At 50.1% G+C, this 19,578-nt stretch overlaps 1 protein-coding gene across 2 annotated transcripts in view; it reads left to right on the forward strand.

Annotated features, from left to right (window-relative positions):
* The window catches only part of DDX11 (DEAD/H-box helicase 11), a 32,997-nt gene continuing 14,551 nt past the window's right edge, over positions 1,133–19,578 (forward strand). For both annotated transcript variants that reach the window (XM_018048640.1, XM_018048641.1), the window contains exons 1-6: positions 1,133–1,264; positions 7,096–7,243; positions 10,406–10,654; positions 11,323–11,409; positions 11,661–11,809; positions 19,308–19,353. In XM_018048640.1, coding sequence (XP_017904129.1) covers positions 7,100–7,243; positions 10,406–10,654; positions 11,323–11,409; positions 11,661–11,809; positions 19,308–19,353 — 675 coding nt within the window. In that variant the 5' untranslated portion in view covers positions 1,133–1,264; positions 7,096–7,099. The remainder of the gene's footprint in view (positions 1,265–7,095; positions 7,244–10,405; positions 10,655–11,322; positions 11,410–11,660; positions 11,810–19,307; positions 19,354–19,578) is intronic.

Raw genomic sequence — 19,578 nt, forward strand, 5'->3', positions numbered from 1 at the left:
CAGCGTTTCAGGAATCTTAATCTTCAACCTTCTGGTTCCAGACAGTCTGGGTTTCACGTGCTTGTGCTCAGCTAGTAGCCACCATCCTCCCCAGGGTGAGGGTCTCAGTTCCCACAGAACTGCTCAAAGATGGGTGTCAGATTATTATGTATACGTCTTGAGGAGGCTCTAGGGCTGTTTTGTCAATGAATGATGGTCCTGACTCCTGTTTAACTGCTCTTGTTTCTTTGTTCCTTTATCAATAATTGCCTGTGCCTTCCCTGTGGAACTCAGGAAAGGTATCAAAAGACCAAAGCCTTTTTCTACAAACAAGAACTAGAACAAGGAGAGGCTTTTTCACCTGGGGGCCCCTGGGTGAAGGGTGCTGCTGGGTTCCAATCCCCCCTTTTCTTGGATACTTTTCAATCCTGAGGGCAACAGGTGCGGGATAAGAAAGGGAATAAAGTTTTAGATAAAGAGGTTAATGAAAAACTGGGCAGAGGAAGCTGGTTTTACCAGGCTCAGTTCCAGGACCAGAATACAGGCTTCCTTAGTCAGCTACACACCTGGTCCTTAGGTGGTGTCAGGTCGGTTCAGTCGCATCTGTTTGCGACCCCCATAGGCTGTGGCCCACCAAGCTACATGGGATTTTCCAGGCACGAATACTGGAGTGGGTTGCCTATGCTCTCCTCCAGGGGATCTTCCCAACCCACGGATCGAACCAGTGTCTCTTAAGTCTTCTGCACTGGCAGGCGGGTTCTTTAACACTAGCGCCACCTGTTTGATAAACATGGTCGACTGAAGTCAACTGACTGCGCTCAGTATTTATGGCTGCCAGCTGCCAAAGAAACACCCCCACACGAATGGCGGCGGAGGGCGCAGCGAAGGAAGGGTACAGAGTCCAGATCACGATCCCTCCGCTGGGGTTCCCGCCCCAGCCGAACACGCCAGGCACGCGCAGAGACACCAAACGCGAACTCCATCCTCAGGGGAGCCAAGGAGCGCGCATGCGCAGTGACCACAGAGCGCAGCGGCGGGACGCTCTACTTGGCTACGGAGACAGAGCCCCGGACTAGCCGGCCGCGCAAGCGCAGTGGCGCAACACGGGGACTCGCCCCACCGAGCCCCGGGGTGCGCATGCGCAGTGCTGCGAGGGGCGTGTAGCGCGGTGTACTGCCCTGGAAGGCGCTGACACCGGCGAGGAGCCGGAGTTTCAGGTTCAGCGGCGTCTGCCTGGACTGCTCTCCGGTCTGGCCTCGGCGGAACAGCCCTGCCGCCGAGGAAGGTGAGCGCGGTGCCGAGGACGTGGAGCGAAATGAGAAAGGGCAGACTGGGGGACATGCCGGGGAGCTGGACTGCCCGGTGGCGGGAAAGCGTCCCCGGGCGGTACCGCCGTGTGATCGACAGGCCAGGCACCAATGGGAGGGCGGGAGAGGCCGCGGGGCGGGACCTGGCCGCGATGGGTGGCTGCGGGGCGGTTCCGCCGGCGGTGCTGAGTGCGCTTTGCACGTGGGGCCATCGAATGCGCCGTTCCCCGTCCCCTGCAAGGGACAGAGTCCCTTGGACTCCAAGGAAATCCAACCGGTCTATACTAAAGGAAATCAGTCCTGAATATTCATTGGAAGGACTGATGCTGAAGCTGAAACTGCAATACTTTGGACTGATGTGAAGAACTGACTCATTGGAAAAGACCCGGATGCTGGGAAAGATTGAAGACAGGAGAAGGGGACGACAGAGGATGAGATGGTTGGATGTCATCGCCAACTCGATGGACATGAGTTTGAGTAAACTCCGGGAGCTGGCGTTGGGCAGGAAAGCCTGGCGTGCTGCAGTCCTTGGGTTCGCAAAGAGTCTGACAGCTGAGTGATTGAATTGACTGCCCCCTGCAGCTGCGGAAATGAACTCAGAGATGTGGACTTAAGCGGGGATACAGGCGGGATCCCAAATTGGGTAGTCTGACCCCCAGAGCCATCCTGCCACTCGGCGAATCCGGGTGGAGCAGTGGCCGGCCAGGAGGACTGGGACGGATGGAATTGACCAGAATGTGGGAGGCAGTGCCGTGAAAAGTGTAGCTAAATCGTCACACAGTGTGACAGCTCCGAGGGCGGAGCTGCGTGGGAGACAGAAGCAAGATGAGGACGTGGAGTTGGGGCCAGCCGGCAGCTCTCAGCCCTGCCACCCCAGATTCACATCAGGTGGGCTAGAGCCTGGTTGTCTCCCAGGTGTGTGGAGTTAAAGCGCTTTAGGAGGGGAACAGTAGGCTGGTACCTGGAACACAGGTGTCTCACCTGCTCAGGCTGCCATAGGCTGGGAGGCCTGAACAGAGAACTTCTCTCTCCCAGGTCTAGACGCTGGGAAGTCCAAGGCCACCAGTCCTATAGGGGTCAGGACCCCACTGTTAGGACTCCACTTAATCCAAATTACCTTCTTCATTTAATGTTAAAATGTTAGTTGCTCAGTAGTGTCCGACTCTTTGCAAATGCATGAACTGTAAGTCTACCAGGCTCCTCCATCCATGGGATTTCCCAGGCAAGAATACTGGAATGGGTTGCCATTTCCTTCTCCATATTTAATGTTAATTACTCGCTAAAAGCTCTTTCTGCAGATACAGCCTAACACTGAGGGTTAGGGCTTTTAACACATGAATTTGGGGTAGGGGGAATACCATCAGTCTGGAGCAAGTTTGTACCTGGGTAAATAAGCGATCATCGAAGACTGAAGAAAATGAGCACTTTCAGGAATTGTGTGTACCCTGCTGCTGGGAAAGACTGAGGGCCGGAGGAGAAGGGGACGACAGAGGATGAGACGGTTGGATGGCATCACCAATTCAATGGACATGAATTTGAGTAAGCTCCGAGAGTTGGTGATGGACAGGGAGGCCTGGCATGCTGCAGTCCATGGGGTCGCAAAGAGTTGGACATGACTGAGCAACTGAACTGTGTACCTGAGATGCCTTCATGTGTCTTAACCCATGAGTGAACATAAGATAACCGTTCCTCGTGTCTTCACACTGGTGGGGAAATCTAGGGACAACTTGTGTGTGTGTGTGTGTGTGTGCTCATGTCCAGGCATCCAGCCTGAAGAGATTGGGAAAAGTTGTACCAAACATCTTTAAACAGCACTTAGTGAATCCTTTATTCTTGGATTTAGCTAAACCCTTTTTTCACTTATGGTTTAGCTTGTGCTGCTCCTGGAATAATGAGATCCCTAATTACCACCCACAGAGAAGTGAAATAATGATTACTTTTGTTCTTTATTGTTTCGTGTTGTCATTCTAAAGTTTGGTAACCAAGTCTTCATCCTACTTACCCTGGTGGGAGGAAGATTAGAAATCTACAGCTCAGGAGCTCAGAGGCTGCTGCTGCTGCTGCTGCTGTTTGGTCGCTTCGTTGTGTCCGACTCTTTTGTGACCCCACAGACTGTAGCCTGCCAGGCTGCTCTGCCCAGGCAAGAATACCAGAGTGGGTAGCTATTTCCTTCTCCGGGGAATCTTCCCGACTCGGATCAAGCCCAGGTCTCCTGCTTGGCAAGCGGATTCTTTAACCACTGAGCCACCTGGGAAGCCCTGGCTCAGGTAAACATATGTTAAAATCTTGGATTCAAGCCCTTGCTGAGTGATTGTGAGCAAATCACTTAACTTTTCTGAGCCCCGGTTTCTTCAGCTGTGAAATAGAACTAATAAAAATCCTGACTGCATAGGGTTGTGAGGTTATATGAAAACAGTTTGAAACCATCAAAGAACTGGCCCTTGGACTAGATACTGAAGTCATAGATCTCCTCTCCCCATCCCTCTGAAGAACAGAAACCCCCTCCCACACCCCTTACCTCAGACTGGCTATTCATTTATCACCTGTTTATTGATTGCCTGCTAAGTGCCAGAGCACCTGTTCTGAATGCTAGGGGCAGGGAAGAGCGAGGCAGACAAGGTTCCTCCTTTTATGCTATTTATATTCTAGTGGGGGAGGACAGTAAATAAGTTCAGATAGTGCTGAGAGCTATGAACAACAAAAATACAGTGTTTCAAATAATGAGATAAAAGAATGACAAAGCAGAGCAGTGTGTATGTTGGGAGGGAAGGTGTTTGACCGCTGCTGCTGCTGCTAAGTCGCTTCAGTCATGTCCGACTCTGTGCGACCCCATAGACGGTAGCCCACCAGGCTCCCCTGTCCTTGGGATTCTCCAGGCAAGAACACTGGAGTGGGTTGCCATTTCCTTCTCCAATGCATGAAAGTGAGACGTGAAAGTGAAGTCGCTCAGTTGTGTCCGACTCTTAGCGACCCCATGGACTGCAGCCCACCAGGTTCCTCTGTCCATGGGATTTTCCAGGCAAGAGTACTGGAGTGGGGAGGGTGGCAAATAGAGTGAGAGGCCTCTGAGGAGCTGAGGCCTAAATGTCCAGGATTCCAGTCCCCAAGCAGAGAGGGGTGGCAGGCACAAGGCCCAGGCTGATTAGATCATGGCTCAGCCAGTGGTCTCTAGGCTGTCGAGCGATCTGTCTTTAAAGACAGGAGATTTGCAGGGTAGGGGTAGAGATGCAGATGTGAAGAACAGACAAGTGGACACAGGGTGAGTGGGGAGGGAGAGTGGGGCGAATTGGGAGATTAGGATTAGCATATATGCACTACCACGTGTGAAATAGATAGTGGGAAGCTGCTGTGCAGCACAGGGAGCTCAGCTTGGTGCTCTGGTGACCTAGAGGGGTGGAATGGAGGAGGGCTGGGAGGGATATCCAAGAGAGAAGAGATATATGTGTCCATATATATGTATCCATGTAGCTCATTCCCGTCATTACAAGTTAAGTGTTTGTCACTCAGTCGTGTCTAACTCTTTGCAACCCCATGGACTGTACCTGCCAGGCTCCTCTGTCGGTGGAATTTTCCAGGCAAGAATACTAGAGTGGGTTACCGTTCCCTTCTCCAGGAGATCTTCCCGACCCAGGGATTGAACCGAGGTCTCCCTCATTGCAGGTGAATTTTTTGCCGTCTGAGCCACCAGTTAAACGCCAACTAAAAAATAAAAAATAAAAGGGTCGGGGTTGGGGGGTGGTCAGAAATCTCTCCTGGGATTTAGAACTAGGAAACAGAAGACTTTGCTTGACAGTGGAACCTGAAGCTAGAAGGTTAAGGGCCTGCAGAGGCAGTGTGCAGGCCAGTTTCAGGGTAAAGCTGAAGCTGGGATTGAGCAGAGGAGGCTGGGCAGGCCCCACGTGGCATGTGTTGGGGCAGAAGAACTGGGAATCTTAAGGCATTTACTGCTGGTAGACTTCCTGGAACCATCTTAAAACCTGAATCACTCTGGAGCTCTAGTCTGCAAGAAGTACTACCTTGTCCATGGCTTCTGCTCTTGGATTTCCCAGATCGGCTGTATTCTTAGTCTCCAAGTATGTATCTTTTTGGTAAATCTCCCTTTTATTGATACTAGTTCTCTTTTGCCGACACATGAGTTGGACTAGAACAGCCATGTGAACCTGGGCTTGGATCCCTGGGTTTCCTTTCTGAGCTGAGTCTTTGAACAGTTATTTAATTTCTGTAAGTGTCAGGATCCAACAACTATATCCTTACAGTGTTGTGCAGATTAAACAAGAGGACAAAAATGGAAGGGCCTGTGGAGTGTTTAACACAGGGCAGGTATTTGGGGTTTGTTAGGGCCTGTCTCCTTTCCCTCCATGTTTTAGTGGGTTTTTGATTACAGGCCTACCTCTGCTGTTGAACTGTCCTGGTTTTGTCATTCTTATTTTTATCATTCCACCTCAGTCCTCGTTTTAATCACCCCTAAATTCTTAACTGGAAGAACACTGTGCAACTCCCTCTTCTCATAAGTGAATCAACATGGTCACTGGTCTTCCTGAGGCCACTTGTGTAGTGGAGGTGTACATGGGATTTAGATTTATTCATATTTGTACTGAGGTGAGCTGGTGCTGTTTACCTAGCTCAGAGCAGTGACTTCCAAAGAGAGAGAGCAGGGGCCAGGATGGAAGATGGTGATTAAGGAAGAAAGGGTGTGAAAAGCTGTTTCAGAGAAGCCAGGGTCAGAAAAAGAGGAAAAGATAGTTCCTAACACGGAAGGCAATGGCACCGCACTCCAGTACTCTTGCCTGGAAAATCCCATGGACAGAGGAGCCTGGTAGGCTGCGGTCTATGGGGTTGTGAAGAGTCGGACACGACTGAGCTACTTCCCTTTCACTTTTCACTTTCATGCATTGGAGAAGGAAATGGCAGCCTATTCCAGTGTTCTTGCCTGGAGAATCCCAAGGACGGGGGAGCCTGGTGGGCTTGCGTCTATGGGGTCACACAGAGTCGGACACGACTGAAGTGACTTAGCAGCGGCAGCAACACGGATCGGGGAGGCGTGGCGGGGAGGCGTGGCGGGGAGGCGTGGCGGGGAGGCGTGGCGGGGAGGCGTGGCGGGGAGGCGTGGGGGGGGGGGGGGGGGGGGCGGGGAGGCGTGGCGGGGAGGCGTGGCGGGGAGGCGTGGCGGGGAGGCGTGGCGGGGAGGCGTGGCGGGGAGGCGTGGCGGGGGAGGCGTGGCGGGGAGGCGTGGCGGGGAGGCGTGGCGGGGAGGCGTGGCGGGGAGGCGTGGCGGGGAGGCGTGGCGGGGAGGCGTGGCGGGGGGGGCGGGGGGGGGCGGGGAGGCGTGGCGGGGAGGCGTGGCGGGGAGGCGTGGCGGGGAGGCGTGGCGGGGAGGCGTGGGCGGGGGAGGCGTGGCGGGGAGGCGTGGCGGGGAGGCGTGGCGGGGAGGCGTGGCGGGGGAGGCGTGGCGGGGAGGCGTGGGAGACAAAGCGTGATGGCTGCAGAAATAATGACAGGCTGGCTATCCAGGGGAAATCTCCAGGCCCTTAGAAAGGTGTGCAGGCAAGTGGAGCGGCAGGGGTTTCTGTTAGGGCTGCCTGGGTCAAATTCCCCTGTGTCCAGTTTTGATGAGTGTCTGGATGAACTGCGACTCTGGCCAGGCCTCATGGATAGGCCCACAGTTGGAGAGAGCATGATCTTTGCTTGCTAAAAATGGTCCCCTCTGGGGAGACAGTGGGTAACTAGTACTGAGGCTGCTCTTAGGAACCGTTCTCGATATCAGGCCAGTACTTGCCCATTAGAGAGCTGCCGGCTTTCTTTCCTCCAGGATTATGGCCGACGAGACCCAGGAGGCTGGTGGCATCGACTTCCCGTTTCCCTTCACACCATATGCCATCCAGAAAGACTTCATGGCAGCACTGTACCAGGTGCTGGAGGCTGGCAAGATTGGGATATTTGAGAGTCCAACCGGCACTGTAAGTATGACCAGTGGGGGCCTGAGAAGGTCTGGGGAGATGCTGATGACAAGTCAGAGGCCACCAGCATGCTCATCTGCCTGCACAGAGAGTCATGGTGTGAAGCTTAGAAAGGTCGTTGTTTCTATTTATTATTCTGAGTGAGTCATTCCTGTTAAACAGTTAAACAGTTAAACACAGCCCCGGGGTTACAGAAAAATTAGGCTAGAGGCAAATGAGAATTTGAATGGCCGTGGAAACCACAACTTGGAGCACTGAAACCTTCCATCTTACTCTGGGCACACAACTGAGAAACATAGAAATTACTCTAGCTTCCTCACAGATCAAACATGGGTTTATTCTCCACAAACTGGGCCACCAAGGGCCAGAGTAACCCCGTCTGGAGCCCCTCCGTTTTCCTTCCTTGCCTGGAAGGAGGGCGTTTATTAGAGGTTGACCACTGAGGACTGTTGGGGTCTTGCTCCTGTCTTGCACTTTCTTGTTGCAGCAAGTGCTGTGTGACAGTGGGCTGCCCGTGTGGGCATTGCTGTGACCTCCTGGAGGACCTTTCGGGCCTCGACTCTGTGTCCCTGCCATCTGGGGAGCTTGGCCCAGTTGGCCTGGGGTGGTAATGTGTGTGTTGACTGAATGAACAGAGGAAAGTGACTCGTCTTCTCATCCGCTGATGGGAGTGTGTCATCTTTTCCTGGGGAGACGCAGACGGGGCTTCTCTCCTGGTTCCGTTTTGTTCCTTCAGACGCAGTGAGTGGGAGGGACTCCCTCCTGCCGATTCACATGGTTTGGGTCACGAAGATGCTATGTGGGATGAGGATGTTGTGTGGGACGAGGATGCTGTGCAGGTTGAGGAGTTGTTAAAGCAGCGTCTTTCTTCCAGTCTCCAGCCCTCCATTTACAGCCAGCCTGTGGGGAATTCCCTGGTGCTTCCACTGCAGGGTTATGGGTTTGATTCCTGGTTGGGGAACTAAGAACCCAGGTGCCATGCAGCGTGGCCAAAAATAAATAAATAATGCAGCGCCTGGGACTTCTCCCCTCCCAGCCCACCGAAAGACTGACCGGGATCAGAAGCGACTTCCTGTAAATAGATCTGAGGATGTTCAAGTCCTCATCTGACCGTCTGTCTCACCTGATGTCATGAAGAATCTTTTCCTCTCTCTCTTTTTCTCTTTCTTTATTTTTTAATAATTTTTTTGTATTTATTTTTGGCTCTGCTGGGTCTTCACTTGCTGCTTCGGCTTTTTTCTGGTGGTGAGTGGGGGCTGCTCTCTAGTTGCACTGTGCGGGCTTCTCACTGCAGTGGCTTCTTTTGTAGCAGAGCTGGGCTCTAGGGCAGGTGGGCTGCAGTAGTTGCAGCTCCCAGACTCTAGCGCACAGGCTCAGCAGCTGTGGTGCCTGGGCTTGGTTGCTCTGGGGCATGTGGGATCGTCCCAGATCGGGGATGGAACCTGTGTCTCCTGCACTGGTAGGCGCATTCTTTACCACTGAGCCACCAGGGAAGCTCTATTTATTTATTTTTGGCCATGCCATGCAGCATGTGGATCTTAGCTCCCCGACCAAGGAGCAAACCTGCACCCCCTGTTTCGAAGCACGGAGTGTCAACCCCTGGACCACCAGGGAGGTCCCTTGTCCTCCTCTCTTTAAAGTCACATGAAACATTGAATCAAAGAACAGTGTGTGTAGTTTAAAAAGTCACATTTATCAAACTTGGTTCCTTGGGCCGGTGCTTTTAACTCTCTTATCTAGTTCTTAAATGCCGTTGGTTTGCATATGTTGAATCACAAGCCGATGCTGCTGTTTTTCGCTTTATTGGCTGTGGTCACTGGTGCCTCTTCGCCATAGGTAAGATGGAGCTTTCTGACCACCTCTTTCCCCTCCCTCTGCCCACCCTCCTGCTTCAGTTACATATTTTCGGTCTCTTTTTTTTTTTTTTCCTCTCTTGAATAACTTTTAAGTCCGTAGTTGTCTTTTAAAGGTTTGTGTCACTTACATCTGTTCTTCTCTTCACCATCCAGTGGTGTCTCAACATTACAACTCATCATACAGTCATCCTCTTTGCCTGCGCACCGGGGCTGCTGTGAGAAAACACCACAGACAGTGTAAATGTGGGAATTTATGGTCTCACAGTCTGGAGACTAGATGTCCAGAATCAAGGTGTCGGCAGGGTCCCTCCTGAGGGGCTGGGGGAAGGATCTGTCCACGCCCCTCTCCTGGGCATGTGGACAGCAAGCTTCTTCCTGTCTCTTCACGTTGTCTGCCTTCGTTGCTTCTGTGTCCACGTTTCCCCTTTTTATTATGCAAGGGTACTGTTTTATACATAGGCTTCCCTGGTAGCTCAGCTAGTAAAGAACCTGACTGTCAATACAGGAGATGCAAGAGACATGGGTTCGATCCCTGGGTCAGGAAGATCCCCTGGAGAAGGGAATGGAAACCCACTCCAGTGTGCTTGCCTGGGAAATTCATGGACAGAGAAACCTGCCGGGCTACAGTCCATGGGGTTGCACAGAGTCGGACACGACCGAGAACATACACATAGACGCTGCTCCTCTGGATCAGGGCCCACCCCCTCTTAACTCAGGATGTCTGTTTTCAAGCAGGGCCGTGTTCTGAGACACTAGGGTCAGGGGGACACAATTCAACGCATGTCAAGGACCTCCAGGGAAAAGGCTGATGTTTAAAGCAACAGATGTATTCTCCAGAACAATTGGTTTGCTTCAAAATTTCATAGCATTGGGACTCCCGGGGCCGATCACCTTCTGTCTGCACAGATATGTTGACTCCATCTCTGCCTCAGCAGGTCCTATTCAGGATTTCATGACGTGCCCCTTTTGGGGGGGCGGGGCTTAATTCATTTTCTGGGCCATTTATTCAGTTTCTGCCATTCTTCTCATTGTGGTGACTTGTGGTACTTACAGGTAGCTTGATAAGCCTCTTTTATTCTTTGAAGAACAGTGAAGACATATAATTAAAGAATTTCACTTTTATATTTCCTTTTTTCTTAGCTGTGCTCTAGGAAAAGGCCAGTTCCCTTCCCTTTTCTTCCTTTCAGAAGCGGGTCTTGGAGCACCCTCTTATGCTTAACGTCAAATGCTTTATTATGACAGGAAAGGTCATTCGGGAAGCTGGGTCTCTTGGCTTGTATGTCTGAGAGGATTTCTCTTCCTGTAGGGAAAATCCCTAAGTCTCATCTGCGGGGCCCTCTCCTGGCTCCGTGACTTTGAACAGAAGAAACGCCAAGAGGAGGAGCGTCTGCTGGAGGCTGGAGCCCCCACCTCGAGCGATGGGCTGGCCCCAGCCCTGGGTCTCCCATCCTCCTGCCGGGGGAGCCCAGGCACCCCAGAGGCCACTGGAGAGCCCGACTGGATCACTCAGTTTGTGCAGAAGAAGGAAGAAAGGGACTTGGTGGACCGACTGAAGGTGAGATTGGGTTATGGGAGGTGGGCAGTCCGGGAAACAGGGCGTCTAGGTGACATCAGGTGAATCCCGAGGCTGGACAGCCCGTGTCCTTGCTGTGGGTCCTCTGGTCACCTCCGGGTGGGTGGTGCTGTGCCCTCATTGTCCGTGTTAGCTGATGTCACCAGGCTTCCTCGAGGTTGGTGTTGATGAGTACGTGCTAGGTCGATTCAGTCGTGTCTGACTCTGTGCGACCCCATGGACTGTAGCCCACTGGCTCCTCTGTCCATGGAGTTCTCAAGACAAGAATACTGGAGTGGGTTGCCATTTCCTTTTCTAGGGGATCTTCCCAACCCAGGGATCAAACCCGGGTCTCCTGCATTGGCAGGTGGGTTCTTTAGCAGCAGTTCCCTTTCACTGCTGGGAGAGGAACCGCACTGTTGCCAGTGCCAGCATGGACCTGGCTTCCCTGGCATTAGACCCTTTAAGAGCCATGCTGGATGCAGAGTGTGTCCTTTCTACAGTGAGCCTGGGGGCTCAGGGTCTGCTGGCCATGCTGTAGCGACTGGAGGCCAGCAGGACAGGGCAGGCTGCTCAGAGGCGAAAAGCCCTGGACTGAGGCACCCTGGCTCCAGAAGGGGCCTGCTCCGGGGCTTCCTGCAGGAGTCTCCCTTCTGGCTTCCCCCTTCCAGGAGGAGCAGGTCCGGAGGAAGAAGCGAGAAGAGCGTCTGCAGCAGATCCGTCACAACGCGAAGCTCCGGTTCGCGGCCAAGCGCATGGTGAGTGTGGTCCCTGGGACCACGTCCAGGCGGTGTCCACCCGTGCGGCTGGTCGGGGTGAGCAGCCGGGCCCTCGGCTGCTTCCCTGGGAGCAGGGCAGCCTGAACTGAAGGACTGGTACAGGGGCGTTGGCACCAGTCACTTGAGGCCCGTGTCAGTGGCGGGCGCTCTGCCCTTGACCATGGCTGCCTGATGCTGCTTCGTTGCCGGTGGGGCACCAGCACCAAGGTTTCTCTCTCTTTGCCCCACAGAGACAGGAAGATGAGGAAACAGAGCGTCTGCTCCGGCTCAGCAGTGAGATGCTGGCCGCAGGCACAGAGCCTGAGCAGGTGGCCTCTGGGGAGGAAGAGCTGGTCCTCGCAGAGTATGAGAGCGACGAGGAGAAAGGAGTGCCCAGTGGGTAAGAGCATCACCTCCACCCACTGCCCTGCCTGGGTCTGCGCAGGTTTCCAGGGAGCAGCTCCTTCCTCCACCGCGAGAGGCGGCCCCCCTCTTCTGCAGTGAGGCCCCTCTTCATGGAACGGAGGATGCCCACAGCGGCAAGCCCTTTTTCTGCCAGCTCAGGCAGCTCCCTCCTCTTGGCGGTATTTGCATCTCGGCTCTGCATTCAGGGCACCATGGTCCAGCAGGGTGCCAGGCCTGGGCCAGGGCCACCAGCTGGGGATTTGAACCCCACTGGTCTGACTCTAAGTCTCAGGCTCTAGCACCAAGTCAAGCTGTGTAAGGCTTATGAGGTAAGCCTTTGAGTTGTTGTCAGGCTGAGTTTTTCTTAACCTAAGGCTTCTGTTGGTCCACGCTCATAGGTGTCTAATTTGTGCGCTGTTGTTTCCTGAGTGAACTAGAAATGCTGATTTTGATTTGCATTTCCGTGTTGATTAGCGATGTTGAACCCCTTTTCATGTTCAGCTCTGCTCAATCGCTCAGTCATGTCCGACTCTTTGTAACCCCATGGACTGCAGCGTGCCAGGCTTCCCTGTCCTTCACCAACTCCCAGAGCTCACTCAAACTCAGCTCCATTGAGTCGGTGATGCCATCCCACCATCTCATCCTGTGTCATCCCCTTTTCCTCCTGCGTTCAATCTTTCCCAGCATCAGGGTCTTTTCAGATGAGTCAGCTCTTCGCATCACATGGCCAAAGTAATGGAACTTCAGCATCAGTCCTTCCAGTGAGTATTCAGGACTGATTTCCTTTAGGATTGACTGGTTTGATCTCCTTGCAGTCCAAGAGACTCTTAAGAGTCTCCTCCAACACCACAGCTCAAAAGCATCAATTCTTTGGTGTTCAGCTCTCTTTATAGTCCAACTCTCACACCCATACATGACTACTGGAAAAACCATGGCTTTGACCAGATGGAGCTTTGTCAGTAAAGTAATGTCTCTGCTTTTTAATATGCTGTCTAGGTTGGTCATTGCTTTTCTTCCAAGGAGCAAGCATTTTTTAATTTCATGGCTGCAGTCACCATCTGCAGTGATTTTGGAGCCCAAGAAAATAAAGTCTATCACTGTTTCCATTGTTTCCCCATCTATTTGCTATGAAGTGATGGGACCAGACATGTGGACCACAGTCTTGTCTAACTCAATGAAACTATGAGCCATGCCATGTAGGGCTACCCAAGACGGATGGGTTATGGTGGAGAGTTCTGACAAAACATGGTCCACTGGAGAAGGGAATGGCAAATCACTCAGTATTCTTGCCTTGAGAACCCCGTGAACAGTATGAAAAAACAAAAAGATACAACACTGAAACATGCTGAAAGGCAACAACACAAGAGACAACTACATGTGGACGTCAGCAGATGGCCAACAGTGAAACCAGATTGGTTACATTCTTTGTAGCTGAAGGTGGAGAAGCTCTATACAGTCAGCAAAAACAAGACCAGGAGCTGACTGTGGCTCCGATCATGAACTCCTTATTGCAAAATTCAGACAAAAATTGAAGAAAGTAGGGAAGACCACTAGACCATTAAGGTATGACCTCAGTCAAATCCCTTATGATTATACATATCCCTTATGATTATATAGAAGTCACAAATAGATTCAAGGGATTAGATCTGATAGAGTGCCTGAAGAACTGTGGATGGAGGTTCACAGTATTATACAGGAGGCCATGATCAAAACCATTCCCAAGAAAAAGAAATGCAAAAAGGCAAAATGGTTGTCTGAGGAGGCCTTACAAATAGCTGAGGAAAAAAGAGAAGTGAAAGGCAAAGGAGAAAAGGAAAGATAGAACCATCTGATGCAGAGTTGCAAAGAATATCAAGGAGAGATAAGAAAGCCTTCCTCAGTGATCAGTGCAAAGAAAGAGAGGAAACCAACAGAATGGGAAAGACTAGAGATCTCTTCAAGAAAATCAGAGATACCAAGGGACTATTTCATGCAAAGATGGGCTCAATAAAGGACAGAAATGGTATGCATCTAACAGAAGAAGGTATTAAGAAGAGATGGCAAGAATACACAGAACAACTATACAAAAAAGATCTTAATGACCCAGATAACCGCGGTGGTATGATCACTCACCTAGAGCCAGACATCCTGGAATGGGAAAGTCAAGTGGGCCTTAAGAAGCATCACTATGAAGAAAGCTAGTGGAAGTGCTGGAATTCCAGCTGAGCTATTTCAAATCCTAAACGATGATGCTGTGAAAGTGCTGCACTCAATATGCCAGCAAATTTGGAAAACTCAGCAGTGGCCACAGGACTGGAAAAAGTCAGTTTTCATTCTGATCCCAAAGAAAGGCAATGCCAAAGAATGTTCACACTACTGCACAATTGCGCTCATCTCACACAGTAGCAAAGTAATGCTCAAAATTCTCCAAGCCAGGCTTCAACAGTACATGGACAGAGAATCTTCCAGTTTAAGCTGGATTTAGAAAAGGCCTCTGCCAATATCCTCTGGATCATCAGAAAAGCAAGAGAGTTCCAGGAAAAAACATCTGCTTCAGGGACTCCACTAAAGCCTTTGACTGTGTGGATCACAACAAACTGGAAAATTCTTCAAGAGATGGGAATACCAGACCACCTTCCCTGTCTCCTGAGAAATCTGTATGCAGGTCAAGAAGCAACAGTTAGAACCGGACATGGAACAATGGACTGGTTCCAAATTGGGAAAGGGGTATGTCAAGGCTGTATGTTGTCACCCTGCTTATTTAACTTCTATGCAGAGTACATCATGCAACATGCTGGGCTGGATGAAGCACAGGCTGGAATCCAGACTGCAGGGATAAATATCAATAACCTCAGCTATGCAGATGACACCACCCTTATGGCAGAAAGCGAAGAAGAACTAAAGAGCCTTTTGATGAATGTGAAAGAGGAGAGTGAAAAAGTTGGCTTAAAACTCAACATTCATAAAACTAAGAGCATGGCATCTGGTCCCATCACTTCATGGCAAATAGATGGGGAGACAATGGAAACAGTGAGAAACTATATTTTGGGGGCTCCAAAATCACTGCAGATGGTGACTGCAGTCATGAAATTAAAAGACACTTGCTCTTTGGAAGAAAAGCTTTGACCAATCTAGACAGCATTTTAAAAAGCAGAGACTTTTGCTGACAAAGGTCTGTCTAGTCAAAGCTATGGTTTTTCCAGTAGTCATGTGTGGATGTGAGAGTTAGACTGTAAAGAAAGCTGAGTGCCAAAGAATTGATGCTTTTGAACTGTGGTGTTAGAGAAGACTCTTGAGAGTCCCTTGGACTGCAAGGAGATCCAACCAGTCCATCCTAAAGGAAAGGACTGATGCTGAATATTTGTTGGAAGGACTGATGCTGAAACTGAAGTTCCAATACTTTGGCCACCTGATGTGAAGAATTGACTCATTGGAAAAGACCCTGATGCTGGGAAAGAATGAAGGTGGGAGGAAAAGGGGATGACAGAGGAAGAGATGGTTGGATGGCATCACCGACTTGATCGACATGAGTGTGAGTGAGCTCTGGGAGTTGGTGATGGACCGGGAGGCCCTGTGTGCTGAAGTCCATGGGGTCGCAGAGTGACACGACAGGGCAACTGACTGAACGGATGGGACCGGAGGCCATGATCTTCGTTTTCTGAACGTTGAGCTTTAAGCCAGCTTTTTCACTCTCCTCTTTCACTTTCATCAAGAGGCTTTTTAGATCTTCTTCACTTTCTGCCATAAGGGTGGTGTCATCTGCATAGCTGAGGTTATTGATATTTATCCCGGCAATCTGGATTCCAGCCTGTGCTTCATCCAGCCCGGCATGTTGTATGATGTACTCTGCACAGAAGTTAAATAAGCAGGGTGACAATATACAGCCTTGACATACCCCTTTCCCAATTTGGAACCAGTCCATTGTTCCATGTCCGGTTCTAACTGTTGCTTCTTGACCTGCATACAGATTTCTCAGGAGACAGGGAAGGTGGTCTGGTATTCCCGTCTCTTGAAGAATTTTCCACAGTTTGTTGTGATCCACACAGTCAAAGGCTTTAGTGGAGTCCCTGAAGCAGATGTTTTTTCCTGGAACTCTCTTGCTTTTCTGATGATCCAGAGGATATTGGCAGAGGCCTTTTCTAAATCCAGCTTAAACTGGAAGATTCTCTGTCCATGTACTGTTGAAGCCTGGCTTGGAGAATTTTGAGCATTACTTTGCTACTGTGTGAGATGAGCGCAATTGTGCAGTAGTGTGAACATTCTTTGGCATTGCCTTTCTTTGGGATCAGAATGAAAACTGACTTTTTCCAGTCCTGTGGCCACTGCTGAGTTTTCCAAATTTGCTGGCATATTGAGTGCAGCACTTTCACAGCATCATCGTTTAGGATTTGAAATAGCTCAGCTGGAATTCCAGCACTTCCACTAGCTTTCTTCATAGTGATGCTTCTTAAGGCCCACTTGACTTTCCCATTCCAGGATGTCTGGCTCTAGGTGAGTGATCATACCACCGCGGTTATCTGGGTCATTAAGATCTTTTTTGTATAGTTGTTCTGTGTATTCTTGCCATCTCTTCTTAATACCTTCTTCTGTTAGATGCATACCATTTCTGTCCTTTATTGAGCCCATCTTTGCATGAAATAGTCCCTTGGTATCTCTGATTTTCTTGAAGAGATCTCTAGTCTTTCCCATTCTGTTGGTTTCCTCTCTTTCTTTGCACTGATCACTGAGGAAGGCTTTCTTATCTCTCCTTGATATTCTTTGCAACCCTGCATCAGATGGTTCTATCTTTCCTTTTCTCCTTTGCCTTTCACTTCTCTTTTTTCCTCAGCTATTTGTAAGGCCTCCTCAGACAACCATTTTGCCTTTTTGCATTTCTTTTTCTTGGGAATGGTTTTGATCACGGCCTTCTGTATAATGCTGTGAACTTCTGTCCATAGTTCTTCAGGCACTCTATCAGATCTAATCCCTTGCATCTATTTGTCACTTCTACTGTATAATGATAAGGGATTTTACCTTTTCATGTACCTGTTGGTTATTTGTATGTTACTTTGGAATAATGTTCATTCAGTTCTCCTGCCCATTTTAAAATTGGATTATATGGGTTTTTTTTTTGTTTGTTTGGTTTTTTGCTATTGAGTTGTAGGAGTTCCTAATATATTTTAGAATTTAACCTCTTATCAGATGGATGGTTTTCAAATATTTTCTTCCATTCCATAGGTTGGCTTTTCATTTTGTTGATTTTTTTTTTCTTTTGTCTGGAAACGTTTTAGTTTGAAGTACTCCCTCTTGTTTATCTTCGCTTTGTTGCTTATACTTCTCGTATATTTAAAAAAGTCATTGTCAACACCAATGTTAAGGAGCTTGTTCCCTGTGTTTTCTTCTAGGAGTTTTGTGGTTTTAGGGGTTACATCTCAAGTCTTTAATCAAGTTTGAGTTAATTTGTGAGTGGTATGTGAAGGTGTCTAATTTCATTCTTGTTCTTGTGACTGTCTAGTTTTCCCAGTACCATTTGTTGAAGAGAGTGTCTTTTCTCCATTGGGTATTCTTGGCCTCCTTTTCAGATGAGTTGTATACACAGGGGTTGATTTCTGGGCTCTCAGTTCTGTTCTACTGGTCTGTGCATCTGCTTTTATGCCAGTTATTGATTTTCAGTCATTAATTTGTGTCCCGAGTCTTTGCAACCTCATAGACTATAGCACTCGAGGCTCCCCTGTCCTCTATCTCCCGGAGTTTGCTCAGATTCATGTCTCATTGAGTCAGTGATGCTATCTAACCAACTCATCCTCTGCCACCTTCTCCTTTACTGAATTTCTTTATTAGTTCTAATAGTTTTTGGGTCACATCTTCACGGTTTTCTGCATGTAAAACCATGTCATCTGCAAACAGACAGTTCACTTCTTCCTTTCCCAGTTGGATGCCTTTTATTTCTTTTTCTTGCCTGATTGCTCTGGTTAGGACTTCCAATACTGTGCTGAGCAGGAGCGGTGAGAGTGGGCCTCCTTGTGCCTGATCTTAGAGGAAAAGCCTTTACCACTGAGTATGATGTGACCTGTGGGCTTGTCACCAATGGCCTTCATTGTGTTAAGGTAGGCTCCTTCTCTTCAGTTTCTTGAGAATTTCTATCATGAGAGGACATTGATTACTTTTTTTGGAGCTATTAGCTCTTTTTTTTTTTAACAGAAATTTTATTGGTTTATTTTGGGCTGAGCCGGGTCTTTGCTGTGCGGGCTTTCCTCTAGTTGCAGTGCTCGGGCTTCTCGTTGCCACGGCTTCTCTTGTTGCGGAGCACGGGCTCTAGGGCATGTGGGCTTCAGGAGTCGCAGCGCCTGGGCTCTAGAGCACAGGCTTCGCCGTCGTGCACGGGCTTGGTTGCTCCACGGCGTATGGGGTCTTCCCAGATCAGGAGTCAAACCCGTGTCTCCTGCATTGGCAGGTGGATTCTTTACCACTGAGCCACCAGGGAAGCCCCAGGTGTTCACTTTTGTCAAATGCTTCTCTTACACCTACTGAGATGATCATATAATCTTTTTTATCTTTCATTCCACTAAGTGATTTATGACATTTATTGATTTACTTATGTTGACACATCCTTGCACCCGAGGGATAAATCCTACTTGATCATGAAGCATGATGCATTAACATGCTGGTTTGCTGGTGTTTTTGTTGAGGATTTCTGTGTCTGTATTCAGTGGGGATCTTGGCCAGCAACTCTCTTTTCCTCAGTGTCATTATCGACTTTGGTATCAGAGTGACACTGTCCTCATGAAATGAGTTTGGGACTGATCCCTCCTCTTTGGTTTTCTTGGAAGCATTTGAGAATGATTGGCATTATTTCTTTATTTGGTAGAATTGACCGGTGAAGCCACCTGGCCCTGGGGCTTTTCTGTGTTGGTGCTCAAAGGCCTGCCCTGAGCCACAGGTTTCAGCACCTGGCCAAGACACTTGTGACCCCACCCAGGGCTAAGGTGCCAGGCTGCTGTCCACACCCCATCCTGCTCTGGGGAGACAGGAGCAGCTAGTGCCCCATGGGCCTTCCTCCCCATCCCTGGATTGCTGGCCTGCTCTCCTGCTCCTTGCCTGGGGGCCCCTGGGGAACATGGTAAAGAACTCGAGTGCAGTTTGTCAGTATTCAACCAGAAAGTGCACCTCAAGGTCCAGCCAGGCCCCTGATCCTGCAGCTTAGCTTCTGTGGCTTCGATGCCCTGTGTCCTGAGATACCAGCCTCTGAGGACACGCCCCCTGGTTCTGACCCACAGGATGTGCTTCGCCTCCTCCCACATCCAGCCCCTCATGGGGGTCATGCCGACTTTGTCCTGGGTGACCTGTGGTTTAAATCCCAGAGTTGCCCAAACAGCCCTACATGGACCAGGAGGCTGGCCCTGTTGATAACCCCTCTCTGAGAGCCTTAGGCAATGCACCCTAATGCCTTTAAAAAAAATTGAATTTCTGGGTGGATAAAAATAAAAACTGAAGTCTGAGAAGACTTTCTCCGTGCGTGTGTTTTTTCCTCTCAGAGTGGACGTGGATGAAGATGACCTGGACGAAGAACACGTAATGAAGGTGAGACACAGGGTCCTGGGTCCCAGGTGAGCCGCCCGGGTCTGCGGATGAGGCTGGAGCTTCGTCTCCATGTCTCCAACTCCCAAGTTTCCGGGTGCTCGCCGGGCAGGGCCCCCAGGAGATGCCTGCACCTCAGGGTGTCGAAGGGCAGCTTCTGGGCCAAGGGCTCAGGTCTCCATGGGGATGGGGGGCGGCGAGTGCTCTGCCCCTGGTCTCCAGGGGGTG

Source organism: Capra hircus, chromosome 5 (assembly GCF_001704415.2).
Source record: "Capra hircus breed San Clemente chromosome 5, ASM170441v1, whole genome shotgun sequence".
NCBI lineage: Eukaryota > Metazoa > Chordata > Mammalia > Artiodactyla > Bovidae > Capra > Capra hircus.